Consider the following 26,922-nt stretch of genomic DNA (forward strand, 5'->3'; position numbering starts at 1 on the left):
CAGACAGACAAACAGACAGACAGACAGACACATTTTCGCATTTATAATATTAGTAGGTATGGATTAGTATGGATTATCGATTAAACCAAAAAAGTACGTCATTATGATGTAACATCACATTCTAGTATTTCATATAATATCGCGTAGGTACTCAGTGCATTTGACGTTTGATAAAAAGTTACTCTGCCTGTTTGCCTAAAAGTCGCTCAGCGCGCTATGGAGCGAGCTATGTTGGGTATGACTCTCAGGGATAAAATCCGGAACGAGGAAATTCGCAGAAGAACAAAAGCGACCGACATAGCTCAAAGGATTAGCAAGCTGAAGTGGCAATGGGCAGGTCATGTCTGTCGCAGAACCGACGGCCGATGGGGCAGACGTGTTCTGGAGTGGAGACCGCGTACCGGTAAGCGCATTGTGGGACGACCTCCAGCCCGCTGGACCGATGACCTGAAGAAGGTGGTGGGGAGCGGGTGGAGTAGGAAGGCTGAGGACCGTGTTTGGTGGCGCGCTCTTAGAAAGGCCTATGTCCAGCAGTGGATGCAAACAGGCTGATGGATGGATGGATGAAAAAGTTACTGATTTGACTAGTTGTCAAATAGCATATTGTGGCTGTAGATACCGTATCCGTTGTTTCCCGTCGTCAGGTGATCATGCGTCCTTGTGCCGGATAAGTTGATTCATTCAATGACGCAGGAATACCTACTGTAAGCTACCCGCTGGTGTTAGTTACGAATACCTATCGAGGTATTGACTACTTATACTCGTCACTTCATCCATGTGGATTTGAGAACTCTTTGATTGCTATCCGAGATAAAAAGTATCCCACCAATTACAAAAAAAATAAAAACCGACTTCGATTCACAAACACTAAAAATTGAAAAATAATTTAATTTATTACCGAATATATTATGTATACAAGAGTTAATATAGTTCCATAATAATACATTTTGGTGCCGCTGCCAATTAGCTTTAGCTGCGCGAATCGTCTAGACTTCATATTTTTATGAGACTCCACAATGGCACCTCATTGGCACCGACCCCAAAAAATATTATTATGGAACTATATTAACTCTTGTATACATAATATATTCGGTAATAAATTAAATTATTTTTCAATTTTTAGTGTTTGTGAATCGAAGTCGGTTTTTATTTTTTTTGTAAAAAAAATTTATTTCACAATTTTTAGTGGCCCCATGGAATTATGCTATGACTGGTTAAAAATCTACTGTTTACTAAGCTATTATTACACTGATCGCGAGCAATTTACTCTTATCCGTTGAGGAGTTCCAGTATCTATCTTCGAAGATGTTCATCAGATCTTCACCAAATTTAAATGGGACCAACTTTGAAGTATACCCTTTCAAACAAAAAAGAATTTTCAAAATCGGTCCAGGCGTCTTCGAGTAATCGGGGAACATACATAAAATAAAAAATAAAAAAAAGATTCCGACGAATTGAGAACCTCCTCCTTTTTTTGAAGTCGGTTAAAAACGTTTCATGTAAATTTGGTTCCCAAGACTCACAAATTCATAATGCTTTCACTGTTAAAAAGTTATGAGATCCCTAGTAGAGCCAAGCCCCTAGCTGAGCTTTGATTTGTGTTGCCTATGGGGCCTGTCCCAAGGCCAAAGTATACACGGTGAAATTTTAGTGGTTGTCTTCCCGCGGCAGAACGATTTGCCCTCAGTAGTACTACCGAAATTTTGGGTTAAACTTAAAAAATAAAAATGTTTTTGTTTTGAAATAATTAAAAAAAAATCGACAACTCGAAAGTGTGAGAAACAATAGTAACGCCCTAGAAGTAACGTGAATAGCATGTAGGTACATCCACTCGAACCGCGCTGCCAATAAAGTGAAAAAGTTTAGAGCAAAATAAGCTCTCGCGCGTAGTGATACGACATAAACTAGCCTGCACGCACGCGGTATCACTATTGGTTCGAGGTCTCATTCGATTTTGTTTTTCTCGATTGTAAATTTGACATTTTTGACTCTAATATATTTTTTTTTATAAATCGATTGTAATACCACGACAAAATCATATCGCTTCGGGAAAACAACCATCAAAATTTCAGCGTATATACAACGTTAGTTTTAGTTAACGCAAAAACCCAAACACGTGTCGAATATTTTTACATAAAGAATATATTATATACAAAATTTCAAAAGTATTTAATGTTTACGAAGTTATAAGCTTGTTGTGTTGAGTCGTTGTTATCGCAAAAACATGGTCACCCCAAGCGAGCGGCTAATGAACAAACGGGACGGCTATAGCGTCGAGCGCGCGCGCTCCCGCTTGCACGGCTCGAATCAGCTGGTGCACACGGTCGTTCAACTAGGTATAAGGTATCCACACTTGCAGCATTTTAAAGTATTTTTTGGTCAAAATATAACACGTTGTAAAAATGATTGCAATCAATTCTGTTCCTGATTCTGAACAAGCTACTTCCAGGTTTTGCGTATACTAAAACTAACGTTGTAGATCTCAAGTGGTCTTACTGTACCACATTTATAATAACTTCAACTCTTCAACTTTCCGGGATAAAAAGTCCTATGTCCTTCCCCGGGATGTGAGCTATCTCTGTACCAAATTTCGTCAAATCGGTTGAACGGTTGAGCCGTGAAAAGCTAGCAGACAGACAGACAGACAGACAGAAACACTTTCGCATTTATAACGCATTTATATTTATAACTAGCTGCCCCGGCGAACTTCGTACCGCCTAAACTTAGGCGGGCAGTAACCCTGCAGCATCAGGATTAAGGAGTTGGATCCAGAATTTTTTATGAGACCACCACGTCCATTCAGTAGTTTCAGCGTGATGCGCGGCCGTGATACAGACAGACAGACAGACAGACAGACAGACAGACAGACAGACCGACAGACAGACAGACAGACAAAAATGAAAAAAATTACAGTGTTGGGTTCAGTATCGATTATAGAGTGCCCTCGAAAATTTTTTTTAAAATATCTTCAATGTACAGAATTGGACCTGTTACAGTTTTATTATAAGTATTGATTTATAATATTGGTATGGAAGTATGGATAAGCCCTGACTCTACAAACTACCTACTATCTACCTAGGCAATATCTTAGTGATAACGGAGAGTAGGTAGAGCGATTAGGTACACAATATATGCAGCGGTGGTAGCGGTGGTAGCTAGTGCTGTTAATACCTACGCTCCCCGCGCGCCCATTTTTCATTCTGCTCATTATTGCAACCCTTTGCGATTCCCCCGGACGGTCCGCATAAAAATATTTTGAATTGAACCAAAAATCGTTTAGTCCAGACTATTTTGCGAGCATAATCATTCTAGTCGCAAGCGATGGGTTCGCTTCATGTCGTGTGCGTTTTTTTTTTAAATGTATTCGTGTGCGTTTAAGGTAAAAAAAACCGCAGGGCGATTAAGTATCTCGCGACAGGCTTGCGACAGGCGCAAATCTCGCGATCATTGCTGTAAAACGTCACACGTAACAGCGGCAAGAGAGAGACGGCAAAAGCCACAAAACAAAATAAGAAGAAGAGAGACAGCAAATGAACTGTCGCATTGCTACTGTTGTGCAAAGTTTTACGTAATCACCCCGCCCGCCGGTCACATGCTAGTTGGACTTGCGACACACACGAAGGGTTCCGTAGGTAGCATCATACAAGGTTATGCACTTTTTTAACTTTATTTTTTTTATTGTGGCGGCCATTTTGAAATTTTTATTATTTGTTATTATAGCGGCAATAGAAATACATACCTACGTACATACTCTGTGAAAACTTCAACAGAGAGTTGATAGATACGGTACGGAACCCTAAATAGACAATAATAAACTTGTGAGTTTATGACCTTTTGTGAATTTGAATTTGTATCATCTAGTTTTGTAACAAACTAGCTTATGCTCGCGACTTCGTCCACGTGGACTACAAAATTTCAAAACCCTATTTCACCCCCTTAGGAGTTGAATTTTCAAAAATCCTTTCTTAGCGGATGCCTACGTCATAATAGCTATCTGCATGCCAAATTTCAGCCCGATCCGTCCAGTAGTTTGAGCTGTGCGTTGATAGATCAGTCAGTCAGTCAGTCAGTCATTCAGTCAGTCAGTCATTCAGTCACCTTTTCCTTTTATATATTATATAGATTACATAGTACCACCTACATATACCATACCATAGTCTTTACCTATGTCAATTTGTTTCGAATTAGGTAGGTATAATATTAGAGGAAGAGAAACTAGCAATCTGTCAAAGGAAAATGGAGAGAGGTATGGCGACTAATACGCGAGTGAATATACATATTTAACTGACTTAAATATTTAAACATAAATTTTGACATTAAAAACTAATTTTATTATGACGATGTCATCCATCGTCGTCATAATAAACGTCAAATAACTGATATAGGTATTGTATGAATTGATATTGATTTGAGTATGATGAATTTCTGAACAAAAATGATATAAAATAAATAAATTATTGTAATAGGAGATATTATAATTGTAATTCAAATTAACGTATTAGATAATAAAGGCTTTTTTTATTTATGTATTATAATATTCGTTGAACGTTTTTGTCAACAGTACGTACATTTCCCCGCCGCAGGGGTCCGCAGGCATTTTTCATTCCGACTTGATTAAATCCTCCACCAACTAATATACGGAACTATACCCGGTGTTGTTATAGAGATATGAAATATTCTCCTGCACTACTTATTATCCTGACAATATACCTATCTAATATAATTATGTACCTAGCTTTTATCTCAAAACATAATAGGGCAGAAAACAATGTACATTGACCTTTAGAAAGAGATAGCGGTTTTGTAGAGCATTGTCTCTGTCGTTGAATACTTAATATTATTATAAAACATCCATAACCATACTTTAATATTATAAATACGAAAGTGTGTCTGTCTGTCTGTCTAACTGTCTGTATGTCTATCTGTCTGTCTGCTAGCTTTTCACGACCCAACAATAAAACCGATTTTAATGAAATTTGATACAGAGCTAGCTTACCTACATCCGAGGGACGGACATATTAGGTAGGTAGGTACCTAATTAGCTAATTTCCAGAAAGGAATACACTCATTTTATAATACTTATGTATAATCATATTAAAGATTTACATAATTGAATAGGTAGGTACCTACCTACTTATATCAAACATCGTGAGAAAATTGTTTTTCAACTTGAATTATTTAGATTTTTGACCCTGTGGCGATTATTCATTGAAAACACCCAGCGCGTATAAAAAGAAATCCCAGCGCCTACATTTATTTAGTAAATCTTTTCTACGCTAAAATAAATATGTCACCATCGTAAAAATACATAGATATAATGTACAAAGAAAATATGATTTAGGGTAAGATTGGGATAGTAAGCCGTGGTAGCCTAGTGGTTAAGACATCCGCCTCCTATTGGGTAGGTAGGGGGTTCGATCCTGGCACGCAGCTCAAATTTTTCGGAGTTATGTGCGTTTTAAGCAATTACCTAAATAAAATAACGGTGAAGAAAATAAAGTTCTTCTAGAATCAAACATGTAAAAAAATTTGGTCCGATGTACCTACCTACCATTATTTTTTTAGAAAAATCAGTTTTTGAAAACTCTCACGTTTTTACGATAACTCAAAAACTACTTTTTACAGTTTACCACTTTTTCAAAAAGTACCTACGCCACCTAACCAATACGATTGAGATGACGACGACTTTAAAAATATACCTAGAATGAACCGTCCCATTACTAGATTGTTTATTATTATAAAAAAAATTTAATTCATTTTTCCATGAAAAATGGCACATAAAATGCTTAGAAATATTAAAAATAATATATTTATTGCCCTCTTTGTGGCGTCCATTAGCGCGAAGCTATAAAGCAGGTATAAATGATGGCGTGGAAGGAAAGAGTTATAATATGAGAACTATGATTTAATAGGATTTAACACTCATAAAATTATTATATGAGTCATATTAGAAATATTTATTTCTGACGAAAATTTCATCATCAACCCATCACCATTTGACGACCTCCCTGACGCAGTGGCAAGCACTAATAAGAATTAGTGGGAGGTTCCGGGTTCGATTCCTGGCAGGGGTTTGGAATATTATAATTTCTGAATTTCTAGCCTGGCCTGGTGATAGGCTTCGGCCGTGGCTAGTTACCACCCTACCGGCAAAGCCGTACCCGCCAAGCGATTTAGCGTTCCGGTACGACGCCGTGTTGAAACCAATTTTTTTTTAAAGAATATTAGCCATCTTAAATGACTAATATTCCCCTTTCCTCTCCAACTAAGCGTCAGGCTTGTGCTAGGAGTAGGTACGACATTAGTGCAACGGGCGGGGTTTGAACCGTCGACCTTTCGGTTTTCAGTCCACTCCTTTACCCGTTGAGCTATTAAGGCTCTACTTATTTAATGGGCTAACCGCTAGTCCATTATTAATGTACCTACCTACCTAATTCAGTGGCGTGCATAGGGTTTAAAGCCAGGGTAAGCAGTAGTTAGGTAAGCCAGTCAAAGAATAATGAGCATTGAGCAATTTCAACCGAGTTAACTATTTCTTGGGTAAGCAGCGCTTTTATGCCTCTATGAGTTGCACGCCACTGCTACCTATCTACCATCGAATCATTTTGCGTGTTGTCTCCACTCTCAAGCAGTAAACTAAATAATCAATATGAAAGGAAGAGGTGACTGACTGACTGATCTATCAACGCACAGCTCAAACTACGGGACGGATCGGGCTGGGCATGCAGATAGTTATTTGACGTAGACACTCGCTAAGAAAGGATTTTTGAAAATTCAGCCCCATAAGGGGATAAAATTGTGTACCCAGTCCTTGTGGACGAAGTCGCAGGCATAAGCTAGTATTTTATATTTTTGCTCGTAAACGCGTTATAAAATAGGTACGCGCGGGCGGTACGAGGGCGTCAACGTAACGTCAGGTAACTTCGTAAATAACTTTATGAGTAAAGTCGATGCGATAACTCTCCATACTGCGGATATTGTAAAATGGCTAACTTCATTAATAAAAAATAAATAAATTAATTATTTATTGATCAAAAACATACATAGGTACAAGTACATCTGCATATTTAAAAGTACAAAATACATGCTTATAATAACATACCAATTCGTTAAGTATACAGAAATACCGACTGTCCCTAAGCTAGGTAAATACCTGTGTTTAAAAAAAGTTAATACCCATATATATCTTAGATAAAGGATTGTGGAAGGAGACCAATCCTTAATCTAAGCTACTTGAAGATACCGCATTTTGGGTCATTCATATATACCTATCTCTTTATACTCACGTGCGTTTAATATAAGTATTCTGTCTATTATTCTACACACTTACTCTAAGTGATGATGCAGCCTAGGATGGAGCGCGTTTTAGTACCCATATTAAAATTGGCGGGGGAGGAAACAAACCGCTTCGTACGTGTCCGCGGAATTTCGACTACGTACCTACAATACGCAGCCGAAAGTAATGTACATCGCCCTTTAGAATGACATTTCGGCTTTGTAGAGCGTTGTCTCTGTCACTCATAGCTATATGTCGTTTGGTCGGTCTCAACGATAGAGACAGTGCTCTACAAATTTGCTATCTAACTACGGATGCTAAAGGTAACTACGGATGCAAACCTTGATGATACCTTGCGGTTTGCGGTACGATTTTGACCTGGTTTGTCCTTCACTTTTCTACGGTAGTGACGGTAGAAGTGAAGGACAAACCAGGTCAAAAAGTTCTTAGACATACTCTCCGAAATATATCCTTTTAATCATCATCATCATCATCAACCGATAGACGACGGTTTCTTGTAGAGTCTTCCACACATCACGGTGTTGCGCCGCCTGAATAGCGGCTCCCTGCGACTCTGTCCGCATAGGTCATCCAACTCATCCCATCCCATTGCCACTTCAGCTTCGCAACCCGTTGAGCTAATGTCAGTTAGTTCTCCCACGGATCTCCTCATTTCTGATTTGATCACGTAGAGTAACTCCAAGCATAGCTCTCTATTGTCCGTTGAGTGGCTCTGAGCTTTCTCATGAGGCCCATAGTTAGCGACCATGTCTCGGATCCATATGTCCTCACTGGCAACGCGCACTGTTCGAAGACTTTGGTCTTCAAGCCTTTATAATTCCCGCAATTTGCTATTGCGCTGGAACCATGTCACGTTAACATCGGAATCGGCTGACGTCAAAATGACATAAAAATATACCTACCATCAGCTCGAAACTTCGGTCTACTGCTGACGTCACTAAAATGGCGGCCACACGCATTAGCAATTTGTGGGATTTAGGTATATTCTTTAAATTAGTTGCCAATTCAGTACAATCCCACTATACATAATGTTGTATGACGATTAAACCGCTCGCGTATTTTTAGTTCCAGGTTTACAGGCGATCGCAGGACGTGCGAAATGACTCATTTTAATATTATACGCCAAATAAAATCGGAAATGAGGTTTCGGTTCACGACGGAAATAATGTTGCTTAAAAGATTCATCATCATGATCAACCCATCGCCGGCTCACTACAGAGCACGTGTCTCCTCTCAGAGTGAGAAGGGTTTTAGCCATAGTCTACGCGTACCACGCTGGTCATGTGCGTATTGGTAGACTTCAGTCTTCACACACCTTTGAGAAAATTATGAAGAACTCTCAGGCATGCAGGTTTCCTCACGATGTTTTCCTTCACCGTTACAGCAAGTGATATTTTAATTTCTTAAAAACGCACATAACTATAAGTTTTTTAGGTAAACGCTTGACCACAATCACACCTGATGGAAAGTGACGATGTGGCCTAAGATGGGACGCGTTTACCTAGAAGATGCCTATTCACTCTTGTTAAGTTACCCGGGTTGTAATGGGTAGGAAACACAGATCGTGGAAGAGTATTCCAAACCTCAGCCATGCGTATGAGGAGGATTTCAGTAGATCGTAAGGTTTTATTAGTTAGGTAATTAATTACTAGCAGGTATATCCCTATAGCTGAGTAAGCTTAAGTAAATAAGCGAGGCAACTGCATTCAAACTACAAAGAGACAGCGCTTTGCAGTCCTCGCCGCATTTGGCAGGCAATAATAAAGCTTACCTCCACTGCGACGATGTAGCAGACATGTGGAATGCTATACCTACTTTTTTAATTTATAGGCCAGCGCTTGGCTGCAATCAGATCTGGTGGCAAGTGATGACGCAGCCTTAGATGGAGCGCGCTTGCCTAAGAGATGCCTATATTCACTCGGACTTGAAGGTATCCATATTATACTTAATTGGAGGGGAAAACTGACGCATCAAGATTGCATGATATATTTCAGCTTCGCATCGCTTCCACTGCAGCAAAAGCACGCAAGCGGCTCCTTTGAGGGTTTTTGCCGCGGCTTGCATGGCCGCATCAAGATTGCACGCTATATTTAGCCACCGTCACTGTCGAATAGCGTTTAAATATCTTTCGAGAGCCGACTTTGGCCAGATTGCGTACAGAGATACCTGCCTACGAGCTTTGCTCAAAGTAAGGAGTAAGGACTCGTTATAAGACTTACTTGTTTGCCTGTCCCCACCAGAGAATCCATCAATATTATAAATTCGAAAGTGAGGTCTGTTATTTGCCCAGAATTTGGTAAGTACCTACCTAAACAGATAGCTTGCAACCCTAGAGACAAATATAGGATTACTAGGTGATGCCCGCGACTTCGTCCGCGTGAGTTTTGGTTTTAAGAATCCCGTGGGAACTATTTAATTTTCCTGGATAGAAAGTAGCCATGTCCTTCCCCGTGATGCAATCTATCACTGTTCCAAATTTCGTCAAAATCGGTTAAACGGATGGGCTGTGAAAGGCTAGCTAGGCTAAGACAGACAGACAGACAGACACACTTTCGCATTTATAATATTAGTATGGATTTTTATTCCGGAAAATAGGTTTTCGATTTTGTCGAGTAGGTACTCAGCTCCGATGTCACCTTAGAGCAAAGTTAATCATTTTAGAGCAAAAGTTTAAACAACTTCAGGATATATCTTCATAGGAAAAGTAAATAAAAACGGACAAACAGGTTTCCAAATTCTTTATATATAGTAGGTACATTACATCGATATGGGACTTAAAAATAATTAACATTTAGCACTAACACTTAACATTGAGTTACGACATTCAGCAATTCGTTTAAAAAAATTATTAAAAAAAACTACAATACAAAAAAAATACTTTTGGTCTCATGAATTCACAAAATAATGAAGCCAAAAAAAAAACTATTTTTGTTTCGTTACACTTTAATATTTATTATTTTTTTAGCTCAGAATTGGTTACCTATTTGACTCCAATTTTTTTATTACTTTATTATAAACTAGGATAAAAATAATGACGTAAACTGAAAAAACTTATTAAATCGATCAAATCGGATCGGAAAAACTTATTCAAAGTTTATGAATGCACCAAACTTGTTGTAAACTGTAAATATGAAAAAAATAACAAAAAAGTTATTAGCATTTTAACATTTCTGATTAGACAGAGATCTATATAGCATTTGACGTCACACGTTACTAATGCCATAGTAGCTTCGTGCGGTTTCATACAAATTTTCGTTTTTCGAGAAAGGGATAGAAGACCCTCCCACGCCAAAATTAAAAATGCCTGTAACTTTGTAAATCTTTGTTGGATTTTAATATTTTTATCAGCGTACGTCATTATTTTTATCCTAGTTTATAATAAAGTAATAATATTTATCAAATTCAAAAGTAGGAAAATACCCAATTAATCTATCGCTTTGGTTGTCTAGTAATAATATTTATGCTTCATGTAAGGCCCCTAACACACACTAACATAAATTGATTATTATTTATTTATGCTATCCTAGCATTTTCTCGCTATTTCTTCGATGGTATAAAATTACTAAATATAAAGGTGTACAGTGATCAGCAGAAAATATTGTATATCGACCTTTAGTAAGAGAGCGTTTTCTCTGTCAGTCATACCTATGTGACGTTTTGTCGGTCACAAAGACAGAGACCGTCGCTCTACGAAACCTCTCTTTCTAAAGGTCGATGTACAATATTTTCTGTCTGTTACTGTAATCACTTTACTGTGTTGTTTTGTGTAGCAACGCGATCTGGCATGAGAATCGGCCAATCAGAGCGCGCCAGAGCGGCATCGCCCACGACAGACTAGTGTGCATCTACACACTTACTACTCCAATCGCCTTCTGACGCGGCACGTCACACAACAACGCAGCAATGTGTTTGCACCTTTAACATACATATTTTACTACAAACTTCTACAAAATGTATTTCGATAAAAAGGTGGGTTATTTTGAAGAGCGTTTCCACATTACGACACGATCACGATATCTGTTCGACATTTCACCCGATACCTAACTAAGTCAAGACGCGTTTTCAGGGGTCGATCAGGGTAGAACGACTTGGGTAGTTTAACGCAGTCGTTTTACAAAACTTGTTTACACCAAATTAGCATAGACAGAAATATGGCGCCGAATTCGCTGTTTTTGCGATAAGACCGCCTATTGTACAAATATCTTTGTTATATATTTTTTTATGTTCATGTACAATAAACAATATTTCACTTTTACTTTACTTTACCTTGATCGATATTTGACCCGATATCCGATCGTATAATATGAAAACGCAGCAACGGTATACTCTGTATAAAAATACCGCACACACAATCGCAAAATATTTCTTTTATTTACGCATATAATTTATTCATACTATTGTTTATACTTTTACACTATTACATGAATGATATCTAGCGTTGATACTAAAGTTTATAATTGAAAAAAAAACCCAAAACACAAGTCTTCTAAAATGATATTTTATGAACTTATCCACTAATAATCTGTTTAAGACCTAAACTGAACTGTTTATTCGAATTTAAAAGCTCCGGGACACATTGGCCAAATGCGTTCGGCAAGCGCTGTTTCCGAATTGCACCAAAATATTTTAATGTGTGTATGAAAACCTCCAAAAGTCAGCAATCCGGTCAGTGCTGACCACAGGCAGTAAATGTACGCAAAGTGACACATTCACAGATGTTGAAGTTGTCCAATGTTTGAAGCTCTTTAAACCTTGAAGGTTTCTTTTCTTTAAAAGGAAGTTTGTCAGTTCGATGCGTATTTTATTTTTAACTGACTCAAGAAAGGAGGCGGTTGTTATTATTAATTCGAACAATTTTTTCGGCGATGTTATGTACACCTACAATCAAATCTTAACCCATTTCAATGATAGTTTTTTCAGTTGATAGTGGGTTAGGTTGGTCCATTTTAATTTGGAGACGATCTGATCGAAGACAGAGGACTTTTTTTCAAACTGATTTAATACATCAAATACCAGTCAGTTTTATACTCATCATAGTAGACGAATACCCTTTTAGTTTAGATAATGAGATTAACAAAAAATGCGAATTATATAAGTTGATAGTACTAATATTAAGTCCTTGAAAATATTAAAACACAAATCAAATTATGTTTTCAATAAATAGGGGTAGTTTGCATGGCACGCGAGATGCGTTAAATAGAGACGAAACAATTTAAAAATGGATCGATATTTTATGCTTCGTTGTCTCTCATATTACATTATAAACACGTCATAAATATTTAAAAAAACGAACATAGGGATACAAATTCAGCCTAGAAACACTACATTTGTGATTGATATCGGGTGATGAAAAACTAATAATTAAAATAACTTAAAGCTAAAATAAATACTTATTTAATGCTTGGAACACAAGATTCGCAACTGTGATAAGACACAGAGCTACCCATCAACCTTTCAACACCCCTTTAGCTGAATATGATATAATGGTGCCAGTACACATTGGCGTTCGCTTTTGTAAGACAATTAAAAAGTTACCGTCTATTCGAAATACGGAATAGGTAAGCCTATAAATTAACTTTTCCACAATTCAGACCACAAATTCTTATATCCGCAAAAATATTATTTTACAAACTATTGGTACTATATTGTCAATTACAAAATTATTTGTGCGTGCTACGTAATACCACTTGGTTCCTTTTGAATCAGTCTCTAAAGCTATGAAAATTTTATTTACAATTATTTTTCAAAAAGTTTTCTAACAAGCGTCTTTTTACATAACAAAAAATCACATCAAAATTGCTTTAATTTAAAAAGCTTTCGTTTCTCACACAAATACTGAATATTGTGATAATAGCTTAGTGTACGTTCAAGTAAAAAAAGGTGACAGAGTTGACGCAAATATAGCAAGATGTTATTAATTACAGATAGTGTGACAATCGCATTCATCTCTGATTGGTTGACACTATCACTATTGCAGTTGCAGTAAGAACCATAAACTCAGGCAATTACAATAATTAAGATTATTGCGATGTCATAATCACAACTTCCATTTTACGCCCCAGATTTAAGCTATTCTAAATCTAAATATATAAAAGGAAAAGGTGACTGACTGACTGACTGACTGACTGATCTATCAACGCACAGCTCAAACTACCTACTGGACGGATCGGGCTAAAATTTGGGATGCAGATTGCTATTATGACGTAGGTATCCGCTAAGAAAGGATTTTTGAAAATACAACCTCTAAATAGGGGTGAAATAGGGGTTTGAAATTTGTGTAGTCCACGCGGACGAAGTCGCGATCATAAGCTAGTAATAGATATTCGCCAACTCCAATGTCACGGTTACATTATTACACACAAAAAGTTACACGCATTTATTTTCGCCATCCGATATTGGATCGAGTAAGTGTTGTCATCACTTCAATATATTAAAATAAGTTTCCATTACACATTGGGCCAAAGCGTTCGGCAAATGTTGGCCAATGTGTAAACGCGGTTGGCATGCCGAAATCTTTTGATGTCGGTATAAAAATCCGCAGATGAAAGCCGACAAGCGCTGGCTGCACGCAGCGAAAACACGCCAAGTGTACACATTCGCCGAGTGCATTGGCCAAGAGGATTGGGTCAATGTGTACATGGCTCTTTAGTTTATATTATAATACATACCTACATTGATTTATTAACTACCTAAGATGCACCATCAACACGCAAAAAATGGCACGGCCCAATTGTGCATGTTTAGAAAACGAGAACAGTTTTGCCCTCAGTCGCGCATGAGTCGACAAGGTGAAACTATGCCGACGTGCTCCGTGAAAAAGTGCAAAAATGAACCAATAAATGTGAAAAAAAAAGATGGAATATCATATTTTCGGTAAGAATATACTTTATTTACATTTATACTATGATATAGTAGTGAAATAATGTGAAATTCTTGCGTAATTTAATTATTTTGTCATTAAAATAACAATATTTCTGCGGCGCAGCTATCTCCTTCACACGCTTACCCAGGCTTACGCTTACGCTTACGCTTGTAGAATATTTCCTACGCGGACAAAAAAAAATTATTAAAATAATAATAAAAACGCGACTCCATATTTGGATCATAGAAAATACTACGGTGTGGTTCGCAAAACATCGTACTTGTCGAACATTCATTACAAAATTGAATCTTAACGCTAAGTAGATATGGTTGGTTTTTGTGATCCGGGTGGAGCCTCGGTGTATATTATCTATAGCTGCGTTTGTATAGATGACTGTGGACGCTTTTTGCATCTGAATTTGTAGGTGATGTTGTATCTAAGGTAGTTAATAAATCAATGCATACCTATAACAATTCTTCCAAAACGTTTTATTTACAACTATTTCTCGGCAGTACCCGCTGGTCCTTTCCTATTTACAATCGACACGCGACTAAAAATAAATTTTCAGTAATTACTTACATTTTTTGAAAACTAAATAAATAGCTTTAAAATTATGTCTTAAGGTGGATCCACACAGCCTGGCGGCCAGCTTTTGAGTAAAACTATAATATAACTATTACGGTCATATACGGAACACTAAAAATAGGTCAGAATTTTAAAATCGTCTATGAGTTGACTAGCTGATGCCCGCATATTCGTCCGTATGGATTTCCAACAATCCCGTAGGAACTCTTTGAATTTTTGGCATAAAAAGTAGCCTATGGCACTCTCCAGGTCTTTAACTATACTAATGCAAAAACACGTCGATCCGTTGACTCGCTGCAACGTGATTGAAGGACAAACCAAAAAACAAACAAATACATTTCGCATTTATAATATCGGTTGTGATATTATACCAGATATACATATTTATTTTTATCAATAAGCTATAAGGCCGGCCTACAGACTAAAGATTATTTTCCCCGTAGACTTTTTGTTTCTTTCTGAACTACCCTCTATAAAATTACAATTGTAAAGAACGACATAATTCAAAAACATACTTGTTTAATCTTCAAAGCACGCATTTCAAAATGGTCCATCACTATTAAAGTACAGAAATTAAATAAATACAAAAAGTACTAACTAAATAAATTATGATCAAAGCATTTCACACAGTGGCAGCTTCGTGTTAATTTAATGTAAGTCAGTTTAAAATTAAAATAAATACTATACACCGAAATTAAAACTAAAGACTGCGCAAGCTTTGAGGTTTTGGGAATTTGGTCTCTACATTTTAAAGACATGTTCAAGCACGTAGATTTTTACTTGAGTCAAGCAGTTTGACCGTTTACAATATCTGCTGCGTAAGCATTTACGTGTTTGACGCGTGATTGATGCGATTTTATATTTTTTGCTTGACGCGACGTTCGCGTCGGCTTGAAGAAGCATAGCTCATTCGCTCGTCAACTGTCAGACATGGCGGACGGTGACGCTTTGTTATGCGACAGCAGCGAAAATTATAGTAGCGAACAATGGAGCGGAAAAGTGTTTATTTTTACTCAATTCAATTTAAAAAGTCTATTCTATTCTATTTAAAAAAAAATCAATTCCTTGGATGTTAAGCTTTCATATTGAAGATATAGCCGTTATAAATATAAATATCGTAGGGCTAGAGTCGCGTGATTGGTTGGAGTATGACCAATTATTTTCGATCCTGTCTAGGGTCCTTTTTTAAAGGGCCTCTGGTCGCGACGCAACGCTACGGAGACTGTGAGCCACATGGGCTGCGACGCGCACGGCACGCTGTGAGGGTGCCAGTGATGAAGATCTGCAGTGATATGATCTTGAGCCACATCCTCCACAGTCCCGAGGCTCGCAGTCTACTTCGCACCGCGTCACTAACAGAGGCCCTTTGAAAAAAAGGACCTCGGTCGGGTTCGAAACAAAACTAATCGAGTATACTCCGACTAATCCAGTCCAGTCATAAGATATTTGTATTTATAATGGATATCACTCACGATACTTAGTTTAAAAGCAGTAAAATATTATAACCTGTTACCGGTAAGATATTATATATAAATGACTTTATGGCCGTTCTAATTAAATAATAAATAAATAAATAAATAGCCGGTATCAATAAGAGATATATCTATAATCTAGATCCCCCTAAGCCTCAGAGCTCTAACGCAATGATTCTCTAAGATTTTAAGTCATTATAAAAACTTTATTTTCTCATATAAGTAGTTGTGATTGTGAATACATTGTTCAATCTACTCCCAACGAATTATCAGTTTTGATCCCTGTCAGGAGCTAAAAACTATAAGAAAAATCACGATATAGGCGACGATTCCGATATTTTCACTAAATTTTGAGTACCTGCACCTCTTTCTTTTTAATATTGCTAAAAAGGGACGGAAAATGAATTTTAAATTAAAAACTAAATTTTAGCGCTACACTACAAAAAACACTATGCTCAAACTGGCGCCTAACCACAAGGTTTGACAGTTCCAAATTAAATTTAGTTTGTCTTACCTTTTCTTATCACATTGGTAAGAAAAAGATGCGAATCCTCTATTTAGTTGCAATCAGAATCAGTACCATTATATAGTTTATGCTAGAAATAACCAGGCTGAGGTGCGGTGCACAAGGCCAAGCAATTACGTAGTCTAAGCGTCTTCCTCCGCAGTCAATTAGTTACTGCCCACTTTCCCAACTTCCATAGCGCTTTGTAAAATTTTCCAACTACCCTCAGAGAGCAACCTTTTTTTAACTACCCTCAAGAAACCATCCGCTTCGTTACCTGGCGTGAGATTGAGATCAGGGCTGTGCGTCGTTGGACGACTCAACGTCACTGGAGCTACTGGTGACAGACTTCTTGGGCTTATACTCCGTTATCACAACCGTCACCCCGCTCACGGTTACCTGGAGAAGAAAGGAACTTTACACTAATACTCCTTAAAGGTGTGGCTTCATTATGATTGATACGTGTCGCCATATTTGATCTATGTGTCAACTGTTTATGTCAAAAGTACGGTTTAGTACGGTGAAGTAAAGCGCCCTCTTTAAGATACCGCGCCGTCTACAAGATACCTAAAAAAAATTATTGGGCATTTTTCGAGATGTTTGTCGATCACCGTATGTATGGGTGAGTAAGCACCACTGTTCTACTTGAAAATTAAACACCGGACGCTCTGTCTAGCCGTATGCGATCGCCCTTAGCTTAACCTTATGCTTAAAAAATATAAATATTCATGTCATGTGTGGTCGAATTTTTTTTATGTAAATTCGCGAAGTACCTACTTAATTATTAGTAGTAATCATTAATGTTTATTTTAGGTACTAGTCGTATAAAAAACCTTGGTTTTCAAGCAGATGTAAATTCAGCTGGTCAGCCTATTTTATAAGGAATAGATACATAATATAAATATTCAAAGATTTGTTTTGATATGTACCTACATACACATAAAATTATCTAAAGGATTAATGAGTAGATGTATTTTTCTTGACATTTGGTATCACTTGCTGTATTTCTTCTACTGTCATGTCAATTTGAAATATGGATCCACCTCGTGAATCTAAATATATAAAAGGTAAAGGTGACTGACTGACTGACTGCTCTATCAACGCACAGCTCAAACTACTGGACGGATCAGGCTGAAATTTGGCATGCAGATAGCTATTATGACGTAGGCATCCGCTAAGAAAGTATTTTTGAAAATTCAACCCCTAAGGGGGTGAAATATGGGTTTGACATTAGTGTAGTCCACGCGGACGAAGTCGCGAGCATAAGCTAGTCTAAATATATAAAATGAAAAGGTGACTAACTGATCTATCTACGCACAGGTCAAACAACTGGACCGATCGGACTGAAATTTGGCATGCAGATAGCTATTATGATGTATATAAAAGGTACGCTAAGAAAGGTTTTTTGAAAATTCAATCCCTAAGGCGTAAATTAGGGGTTTGAAATTTGTAAGCTAGTCTTTTATAAACTAACTAGAGGTTAAAAAACCCCGTGGGAACTCTTTGATTTTCCGGGCATAAAAAGTAGCCTATGTGGTTCCCCAGGATGCAAGCTATCTCTGTACCAAATCTCATCCAAATTGGTTGAAGTTCGAACGGATGGGCCGTGAAAAGCTAGCAGACAGACGGACACGCTTTCGTATTTATAATATTAGTATGGATTGGTCGACTGAACACATCTCTTCTCCGCTCCGCTTGGGTGGAAACCGGGGCTGCCAACGGCTGCTGCATATTTAGCAAGCAAACGATGCTATAGTTGCCAAGTAGCGCCGCAACTGTCGTAGATGCACCTTGGAAGATCTGCCTCGGAAAAGACCTCGGCAGTTGCTACCTCACCTCTCTGGTCTGTGCAGAGCTTCTGTCCACGTTGTTGAGGCGCGGCGGGCGTCGTTTCTTCTTGAGCGAGTTGGCGGAGCGCGGCCGCTTCTGCGAGCTGGTTGGCGCGGTGCCGGCCGCCTGCGCCGCCACCATCGCCGGGTTGATGCGCGGCTTGCGGGTTGACGTACCTTTTGGACAAGGAGAGATTCATTCGAAACATCCATACGGCTAGGTTAATTTGGCAAACTAAAATATATGAAAATGAAAATGAAAATGAAAATCTTTTTTTATTCGTATAAACTTTTACAAGTGCTTACGAATAGTCGGATGCATCTACCACTGGTTCGGAATGCCTTTCCCGCCGAGAAGAACCAGCAAGAAACTCGGCGGATATAAGTTTCCATTCTAAAGAGGGCTAATAATGAGGTGAAATCTGTCAAGAGGCTTTACGAAAAGACACGGATAGAATTTATACACTTTTATAGACTCTGTATACGAAGAGAAACAAATGGACGAATTTTATGAATCCGCGTCATGAGTGACAAGACCTGCGGCTTAGCCAGCTTTCTAGCGTTGCAAAAGTCTCCGCCCGCCGGACTTGAATTAGAAGTAATTTAAGCCCGGCGTCCTATGGCACTGAGCAGTGGCGTGCAGGTCATGGAGGCATAAATGCACTGCTTACCTCAGTTGTAGCTCAATGCATATTTTTCATTATGACCTGCCAGTAAACAGGTTCGACTACCTAACTAATGCCTACCCTGGCTTCAAACTCTGTGCACGCCACTGGCACTGAGGGCACAGGTTGCTATGCTGGCGGCACAATGTTGATAAAAGCCGCCGAATTTCAAAAAACCGGCCAAGTGCGAGTCAGACTCGCGCACCAAGGGATTCGTACTGCAGTCGCATTTTTTAATATCTTAAATATCATAAATCCAAAAGTATGATACATAAAAAATAAATTAAAATCTGTTTTAGAATGCACGGATGAAACCCTTTCAAATGATACCCCGCTTGATATAGTTATCTTACTTAGAATATTGAAAATACTAATTATTAGTTCATGACCAGAGTTTAATTTTTTTTGTGTGATCTAACCCTAAATTCACGGTTTTCAGATTTTTCCCCAAATGTCAGCTATAAGATTTACCTACCTGCCAAATTTCATGATTCTAGGTCAACGGGAAGTACCCTGTAGGTTTCTTGTCGGACCGACAGACAGACAACAAAGTGATCCTATAAAGGTTCCGTTTTTCCTTTTGAGGTACGGAACCCTAATAAATTGAGGATATCGATATGGATTCATATTGGGCGAGGTTTATCGGGGTACTGATTACGAGAATGACGTCCATTTAAAAATCAACGATGGCCGACGTATTTTTAAGATTTTTAATTAAACGTGAAAATGACACCTATGCAAATTACTTACCCACCTTTTATTTGAACTTTATGATTTTCTTTATGAAAACTAGTTCAGTCGGTTCCAAGCCGATTTTCTGAGGCCAAAACAGTAGGTAGATATATAGGCTACCTACAGATATTTAAAAAAAATCGCTGGGATGCAATTTCTGTTTTAATAACTATTTCAGTAAATCAGTTTTAACTGCACGTAAAATATAAACAATTATTGCAGTTATAATGATTTTACAGGCGCATCAATCATGCTTATTAATCACGCCGAATTAATTACTGCAACATTGTAGCGTAACTAGTTTTCAAGTAGGTACCTTGAATATAGGATGTTCAATGTTAATATTTGAATCGACCTTTTCAATCAAGCTTGAACACCGGATATTTTCTTCAAAGCAATTCCACTTGCAAAACTATAAATTATGGGCTGTGCCAAGTGTGGCCAAGTAGCATAGATCCCATCAAAAACATATGTGAAAAAGATGCCAAGTTCTCCTTGTAGGAACTTGCACGCGCCGCCGCGATGTTCCGTGGCGTGTGGAACTGTGGAAGTCCCTACAAGAGAGAGAGCTGCTTGACGGTCGCATCGAGCTGCTCGATGAGACCGCCAGCTTGAAGCAAAACAAATCTGCGTGCTTTACGATAAGCTTGATCACCTCGGAAACCCTTTACCCAGCCGACTCGGCAGTCGGCACTATATTTACAGTACGCGGCCGAAAGTAATGTACATCAGCCTACATAATGACATTTCGGATTTGTAGAGCGTTGTCTCTGTCACAGTGGCGTGCAGCTCATAGAAGCATAAACACACTGCTTACCCTCATTGTAAGAAATCAATGCTTACTTTTTCATTATAACCTGCCGTAAAACAAGTTCATACCTAAATCATAAATGCATACCCTGGCTTGAACTCCTGTGCACGCCACTGATGTCACTCATACCTATATATAACGTTTTGTCGGTCTCAACGACAGAGACAACGAATCTGCTATCTCCTTCTAAAGGTCGATGTACATTACTTTCGGCCGCGTACTGTACTTAAGTATGTTTTAGCTAAAACCTCGCCAACATTAGAAACAGTCAAGTAAGCCCCGAGGCAACACGACTCCCCCCTCTCACCACCGGCCCCCACCCCCGGCCTCGTCCTCAAATTCAATTTCCAAGCATTCCCGATACAACACAGTTTTCGCATTAGCCCCAGCATTTCCTTGTCTTTGCATTTCACATGTATTGCCAATAAATACATCTATATTAAAGTATACCTTAGTATATAGTTACATATATTATTATAAGCTATGATAGCCTAGTGGTTCGGACGTCCGCCTTCTAATCGAAGGCCGCGGGTTCGATCCCGGGCACGAACCTCTAACTTTTCGGAGTTATGTGCGTTTTAAGTAACTAAATATCACTTGCTTTAACGGTGAACATAAACATCGTGAGGAAACCTGCATGCCTGAGAGTACTTCATAATGTTCTCAAAGGTGTGTGAAGTCTACCAATCCGCACATGGCCAGCATGGTAGACTATGGCCAAAACCATTCTTATTCTAAGGGTGACCCGTGCTCAGTAGTGAGCCGGGCGGCGATGGGTTGATGATAATGAATGATGATACTAGCTGATCCACCCCTCATTTGCACAAGTGCAATTTAGAAAAAAAAATGTGTTCATGAACAAATAATTCATTTACTAAATCACATATGGCGCTGTCTGTCATTAACTTGTAGTGTTGTACATAAAAGTGTTATATTATCTTGTATGATGGTACGGAACCCTGCGTGTGCGAGTCCGACTCGCACTTGATGGATGTTTAGGGTCTTGTACCTCAAAAAGAGCCCTTATAGGATCACTTTGTTGTCTGTCTTTCTGTCTCTCTGTCTGTCTAGCCTGCCAAGAAAACCTACAGGGTACTTCACCTAGAATCATGAAATTTGGCAGGCAGGTACAATACTCAGCAGAAAATAATGTACATCAATCTTTAGAATGAGATTTCGGCTTTGTAGAGCATTGTCTCTGTTACTCACACCTATGTGACGTTTTGTCGGTCTCAATGACAGAAACAATGCTCTACAGAACTGCTATCTTTTTTAACAGGTCTATGTACATTATTTTCGGCCACATACTATAGGTAGGTCTTATAGCACAAGTAAAGGAAAACTACCTGCACAGGTCATCTAAATATATAAAAGAATTGACTGACTGACTGATCTATCAACGCACAGCTCAAACTACTGGACGGATCGGGCTGAAATTTTGCATGCAGATAGCTATTATGACGTAGGCATCCGCTAAATAAGATTTTTTTAAATTCAACCTCCAAGTGGGTGAAATAGGGGTTTCAAATTCGTGTAGTCCACGCGGACGAAGTCGCGAGCATAACTTAGTAGACTATAAAGACTAAACAAAGATCCTAGAGACATTATAAATAAATGGGAAAGTGAGTCTGTCTGTCTGCTTATCGGTCAAATAGATGGGCTTCTCACAGCCCATTTATGTTTAACCGAGTTTGACAAAAGTTATAGTGATGGCTTGCATCCTGGGATGGACATTGACTAATTTTTATCCCGGACAAGAAAGAAAAGAGTTCCCACAAGATTTTAAGATCTTAAATCCAAGTGGATGAAGTCACGGGCAGAATCTATTTGGTACAGAGATTGCTTGCAACTGATACAGGCGGAGAAGGATATAGGCTACTTTTTATCCTGGAAATTCAAAGTTTCCACTGGATATTTGAAAAACCTAAATCCATATGGACGAAGTCAAGACATTGTTTAATAATATTATAAAATATCTATTCATTCAATAAATAGCGATTATTTACTTAATGGTTAATACCAGTAAGTAGTTGCTAATTTAATCTAACTAGAAAATCAAATGGTAGGTAAGTTTTAGCTTCACTGTTAAATTACATCAATCAAAATTTTAATTAGAACTCATTTAAAAACACTCTTGATAAAGAATTTTATTTTGCATACGTTAATCATTGTATGCGAAAAAACTAAACAATACTCATGAGAAACAGATTCTCCTTTCCCAGTCCTAACTTGAGAATATAATCAATACTTGTAAGACTTTGTTCTTTCGAGTTTTTAAGATTATGCATTATTTATTGCTTATGATACGCGTCACTAATACAATGCAAATGTGTTTCACCTTTATAATTAGCTTTACAAATGGGTGTAATGACCTATAGTAATGACTTTAGTGCCCATATCCATACCCAAAGTGCAAGACACATGAAAAGTTATGGGTATGTTTTTGGACGTTGTTAGCGAAAAATTAACATCACGTTACCTTTTCTAACGTCACACATTGAACACTTGAAGGCTTCGGCGTTATTTCTGTATGTACAAACGCTACAATCCCAATAATTTTCTTCGAGAACTTTGGAGGGCCTCTTGCCTCTCCGAATGGCATTTTTCTTGTCCATTTTAACGCACACTTAACCCTAAATTGTGTATCACGCGTTGATCATGATATTTTGGAATAAGCACGGGATTTTCTATCGCACATTACTAAAATATTCGTTCTAAGAATCATTATTTATGTTTTACTGCGCACAGAATGTAGGTACACCAACATCACCGAACGCCATGACAGATTGGTTTTGCATCGGTAAAATAGAGCTGGCGCCACTTTATATGAAACTGTTTTATCGACATTCCCACAGATAAAAATGTTGGAAAAAAGCAGAAAAGCTTGAATCCACAGTGTTTGAATCGGACATCGTGTGATATCGTATTTCGTAAAGTGTTTGGCCGTTGGCGGTAAAATAAAAACGATGTCTTGTTGAATTTAATTAAAAATATCAAATAACCTGGTTTTAGTGTAGGTAGATTGTACGTACGGCACAAGTGAAGCTCACCATCTTGAATTTAAATCTTGTTAGTTGTTACTATTTTTTTCATAAGTATTAAGGTCCGCAAATTGCTATTGCGCTGGAACCATGTCTCATTACCATCGTATTGATGTCATTTTGACGTTAGCTGAAATAAAAATATATCATCAGCTCGAAACTTCTGTCTAGTGTTGACGTCACTATAATGACGGCCACGTGCGTTAGCAATTTGCGGAACTTATAAGAAAGCTCTTTATACAAAAGAAGACGTTACTGTAGGTTTACCACACTTCTTGGCTTCTTGTCCTATTATGTTACGAATGAGTTATGAGTTAACCATAACGACGGAATAAAGTGAAATTATAAAAGAACAGCCGTACGAATTTCTCTTCACTTTTAAAAAGAAGCATTATTTTTAATCCTGTTGTAATATAACTCCCTACCTAGTTAGTTACATACGTGATTGTCGACATTACAATTTTCAATATATTCCATATAATTGAGAAAATTTTATTTGCTGGCAGCCTTTGTTTTACAATTACGCCCCCCTGTCAATGTCATTCAAGTGCCAAAAGAGCCTTGTCGGCCAAAGTAGCCGTGTTCGTTTGCACTTTGCTTCAATGACTTATATGTATACATATAAGTCATTGCTTTGCTTCGTAAAATTAGCTTTGCGCGTGATCTCTGACGAGTCTCTGATATGTGTATTTTTCTTCAAGTTTAAGCAACTGCAAATACTTACACGAATCGCGCATATGCGCACAAAAATATGTGTGAGCTTTGCTTGTTTGGAGTTTTATTATCTTTTTTATCTGTCAGAGTGAACTGGCTCGGGTGCCTAGGTACGAAGGTTTATAATAATATGCAAGAGAAGAAAGACCTACACCTACTTATCCCTAAAACTGTCTTACAGATTTTTTCCCCTTCGTGTCTGGTGTCCCGACTTTCTAGCACTCGATAAGGCAACCCTGACATAGGGTTGAAATTCGAACAAAAAATGTTTCTGACAAAAACGTTTTGTATAAAAGAAGACGTTCCATGAAATGTCGACCTTTTTTCCGAAAAGTTTCTGAACAGGAAATAGTTTTTACCTAAGGTGTTCTTGGATGAACATATTTTAACCTACCCACTTATAAAATTTGAACGCTATGGACCGAGCTATGCCAATTTTGCTACTCAAATTAACATATGATTTTACAAAAATAATTACTAAGATAGGTACCTGTTACCTTGTTACCAAGGTTGGCATTGTTTTAAAACATGTTTTAGTTTTTTTTTTAGTTTTTAACATGTTTTAATCTTATTTTAAGCAAAAATGTTTTGATAAAAAAATATCTTCAGATCTTTAACAGCTGAAATCTACATTTTATATAAGATTTTATAAAAGGTATAAAATGAAAAGCTGACTGACTGACTGATCTATTCTACCAACGCCAATGACTTAGTTAAGTCATTGACCAACGCACAGCTCAAAAAAACGGATTGGGCTGTGTGAACGGATTCGAAGACGAAGACATCCTCTAAGAAAGCATTTTTAAAAATTCAACCCCTAAGAGGTTATTAGGGGGTTCAAAATTGTGTAGTCCACGCGGAAAAAGTCATGAGCGTAAGCTAGTTAGTTACTTAATAATAATAACCGTAAAGTACCGAAAGTACATTCTGAAGGATGGCACTCACGACATCTGTAGAGCTTGTCGCCATCCCGGCGAGTCACTCAGACATGTGCTTTCGGGATGCTCAGCGCTTGCCAACACTGAGTATCTGCACAGACACAACCAAGCAGCCAAAATCCTTCACCAAGAGCTTGCTCTGAAGTACGGTCTCCTGGATGAGAGGTTGCCGTATTACAAGTACACACCGGTGCCGGTACTCGAGCGCGACGGAGTCCGGCTCTATTGGGACCGGTCCATCATCACGGACAGGACTATTCTAGCGAATAAGCCTGACATCGTGGTGGTGGACCGGGCACAGTCGAGGGTGTTTTTGGTGGACATCTGTAAGAGAGCTGAGACGGAGAAAAAGCGCAAGTATCTCGATCTGGCTCACGAGGTTTCCGACATGTGGCATGTGGAGTCCACTGAAATCATCCCATTCGTCATATCTGCGAATGGGTTGATCCCAGTCAGCCTCGCTCACCATCTGAGGCGACTGGGGTTCCGTGGCAGTTCGCTCGCAGCCAGGATGCAAAAAGCGGTCTTGCTGGAATCGGCTAGGATAGTCCGCCGATTTCTTCACCTGTCGCCCTGACCCCCGGCCGTTTGGTCTCCCCTGCCGGGGTGTAATCCTCCGCCCGGTACAAATCTGTATGTATGTAATGTTTATGTAGGTTTATTTATTTTTATGTATGTACATTATAACTTTTTGGCTTTTATATGTATCTATTTTGTACACGGGCGTGAGAGCAAATAATATATTATGATAATAATAATAATAATAATAATAATAAAATCCGCGCACAGTTATAATTTATAACTGCGCGTGAAAATGTCGCCATGTGAAAAGGCCCTTAGCTTAATTTTTTTTTAATCTAAATAGGCAACGATCAATCCTTATTGATCCAGAGATGTGGCACTCTCTGCATTTATTACACATCGAAATGCAAATGTGCTTGCAAATTACTATTTTCTTTCAACTTTTAATGGGTTGAAAAATGAAAAATAATAAAGCGCAATTCCAAAGTTCCTACCTATTTAAAAAAATTAAACGCTAGTGATAAATCCACAATCAAAAAGCTTCAGTGAATTTAAAATGAATTCTTGTGTTCGAGAGTAAAAGTAAACAACATGCATTGGCAGAATAAATAAAATCTCAGCCATTGTTCATTCTGTAGACGAAATATGGAGTTTCGCGCGCTTTCCGCAAAATAGCGGGAACGTGCAAAAGTGCGAGTTTTGTTTTGCGGCGTTTGTCATGTATCTTGATGGGAGGTGCAGCAGCGGGTGATTTAGATTTCGTTTTTTAACCGACTTCAGAAAAGGAGATTTTAAATTGACCTCAGAAAATGGACGACGGCAGAAAATAATATGAAATCTAAGGATAGACACTGACATTTCTGAAGGTTAATAATTAAATTACTGGGGGGGGGGGCACACTTCTTGCTCACACGAACTGAAACGAAATAAATAAAATCCTAAAACTATT

At 38.2% G+C, this 26,922-nt stretch overlaps 1 protein-coding gene across 1 annotated transcript; it reads right to left on the minus strand.

Moving 5' to 3' along the window:
* Positions 1 to 10,018: 10,018 nt before the first annotated feature.
* Positions 10,019 to 23,532, minus strand: RYBP (ring and YY1 binding protein). The gene is made up of 3 exons (XM_034970340.2): positions 23,238 to 23,532; positions 18,558 to 18,727; positions 10,019 to 17,120 (listed from the first exon to the last, which is right to left on the minus strand). Exons 1-3 carry the CDS (start codon positions 23,371 to 23,373, stop codon positions 17,016 to 17,018), a joined length of 411 nt encoding a protein of 136 aa, XP_034826231.1. The 5' UTR covers positions 23,374 to 23,532; the 3' UTR covers positions 10,019 to 17,015.
* Positions 23,533 to 26,922: the final 3,390 nt, after the last annotated feature.

This window comes from Maniola hyperantus, chromosome 7 (assembly GCF_902806685.2).
Source record: "Maniola hyperantus chromosome 7, iAphHyp1.2, whole genome shotgun sequence".
Lineage (NCBI taxonomy): Eukaryota > Metazoa > Arthropoda > Insecta > Lepidoptera > Nymphalidae > Maniola > Maniola hyperantus.

Bases quoted from the DNA above. Each gene is read 5' to 3' on its own strand.
- RYBP (XM_034970340.2), bottom strand. From the start codon at position 23,373: ATGGACAAGAAAAATGCCATTCGGAGAGGCAAGAGGCCCTCCAAAGTT. The intron at 18,728-23,237 runs GTAACGTGATGT...CTTGTCCAAAAG, and splicing joins AATGTGTGACGTTAGAAAAG to GTACGTCAACCCGCAAGCCG. The intron at 17,121-18,557 runs GTGAGGTAGCAA...TTTCTTCTCCAG, and splicing joins GCTCTGCACAGACCAGAGAG to GTAACCGTGAGCGGGGTGAC.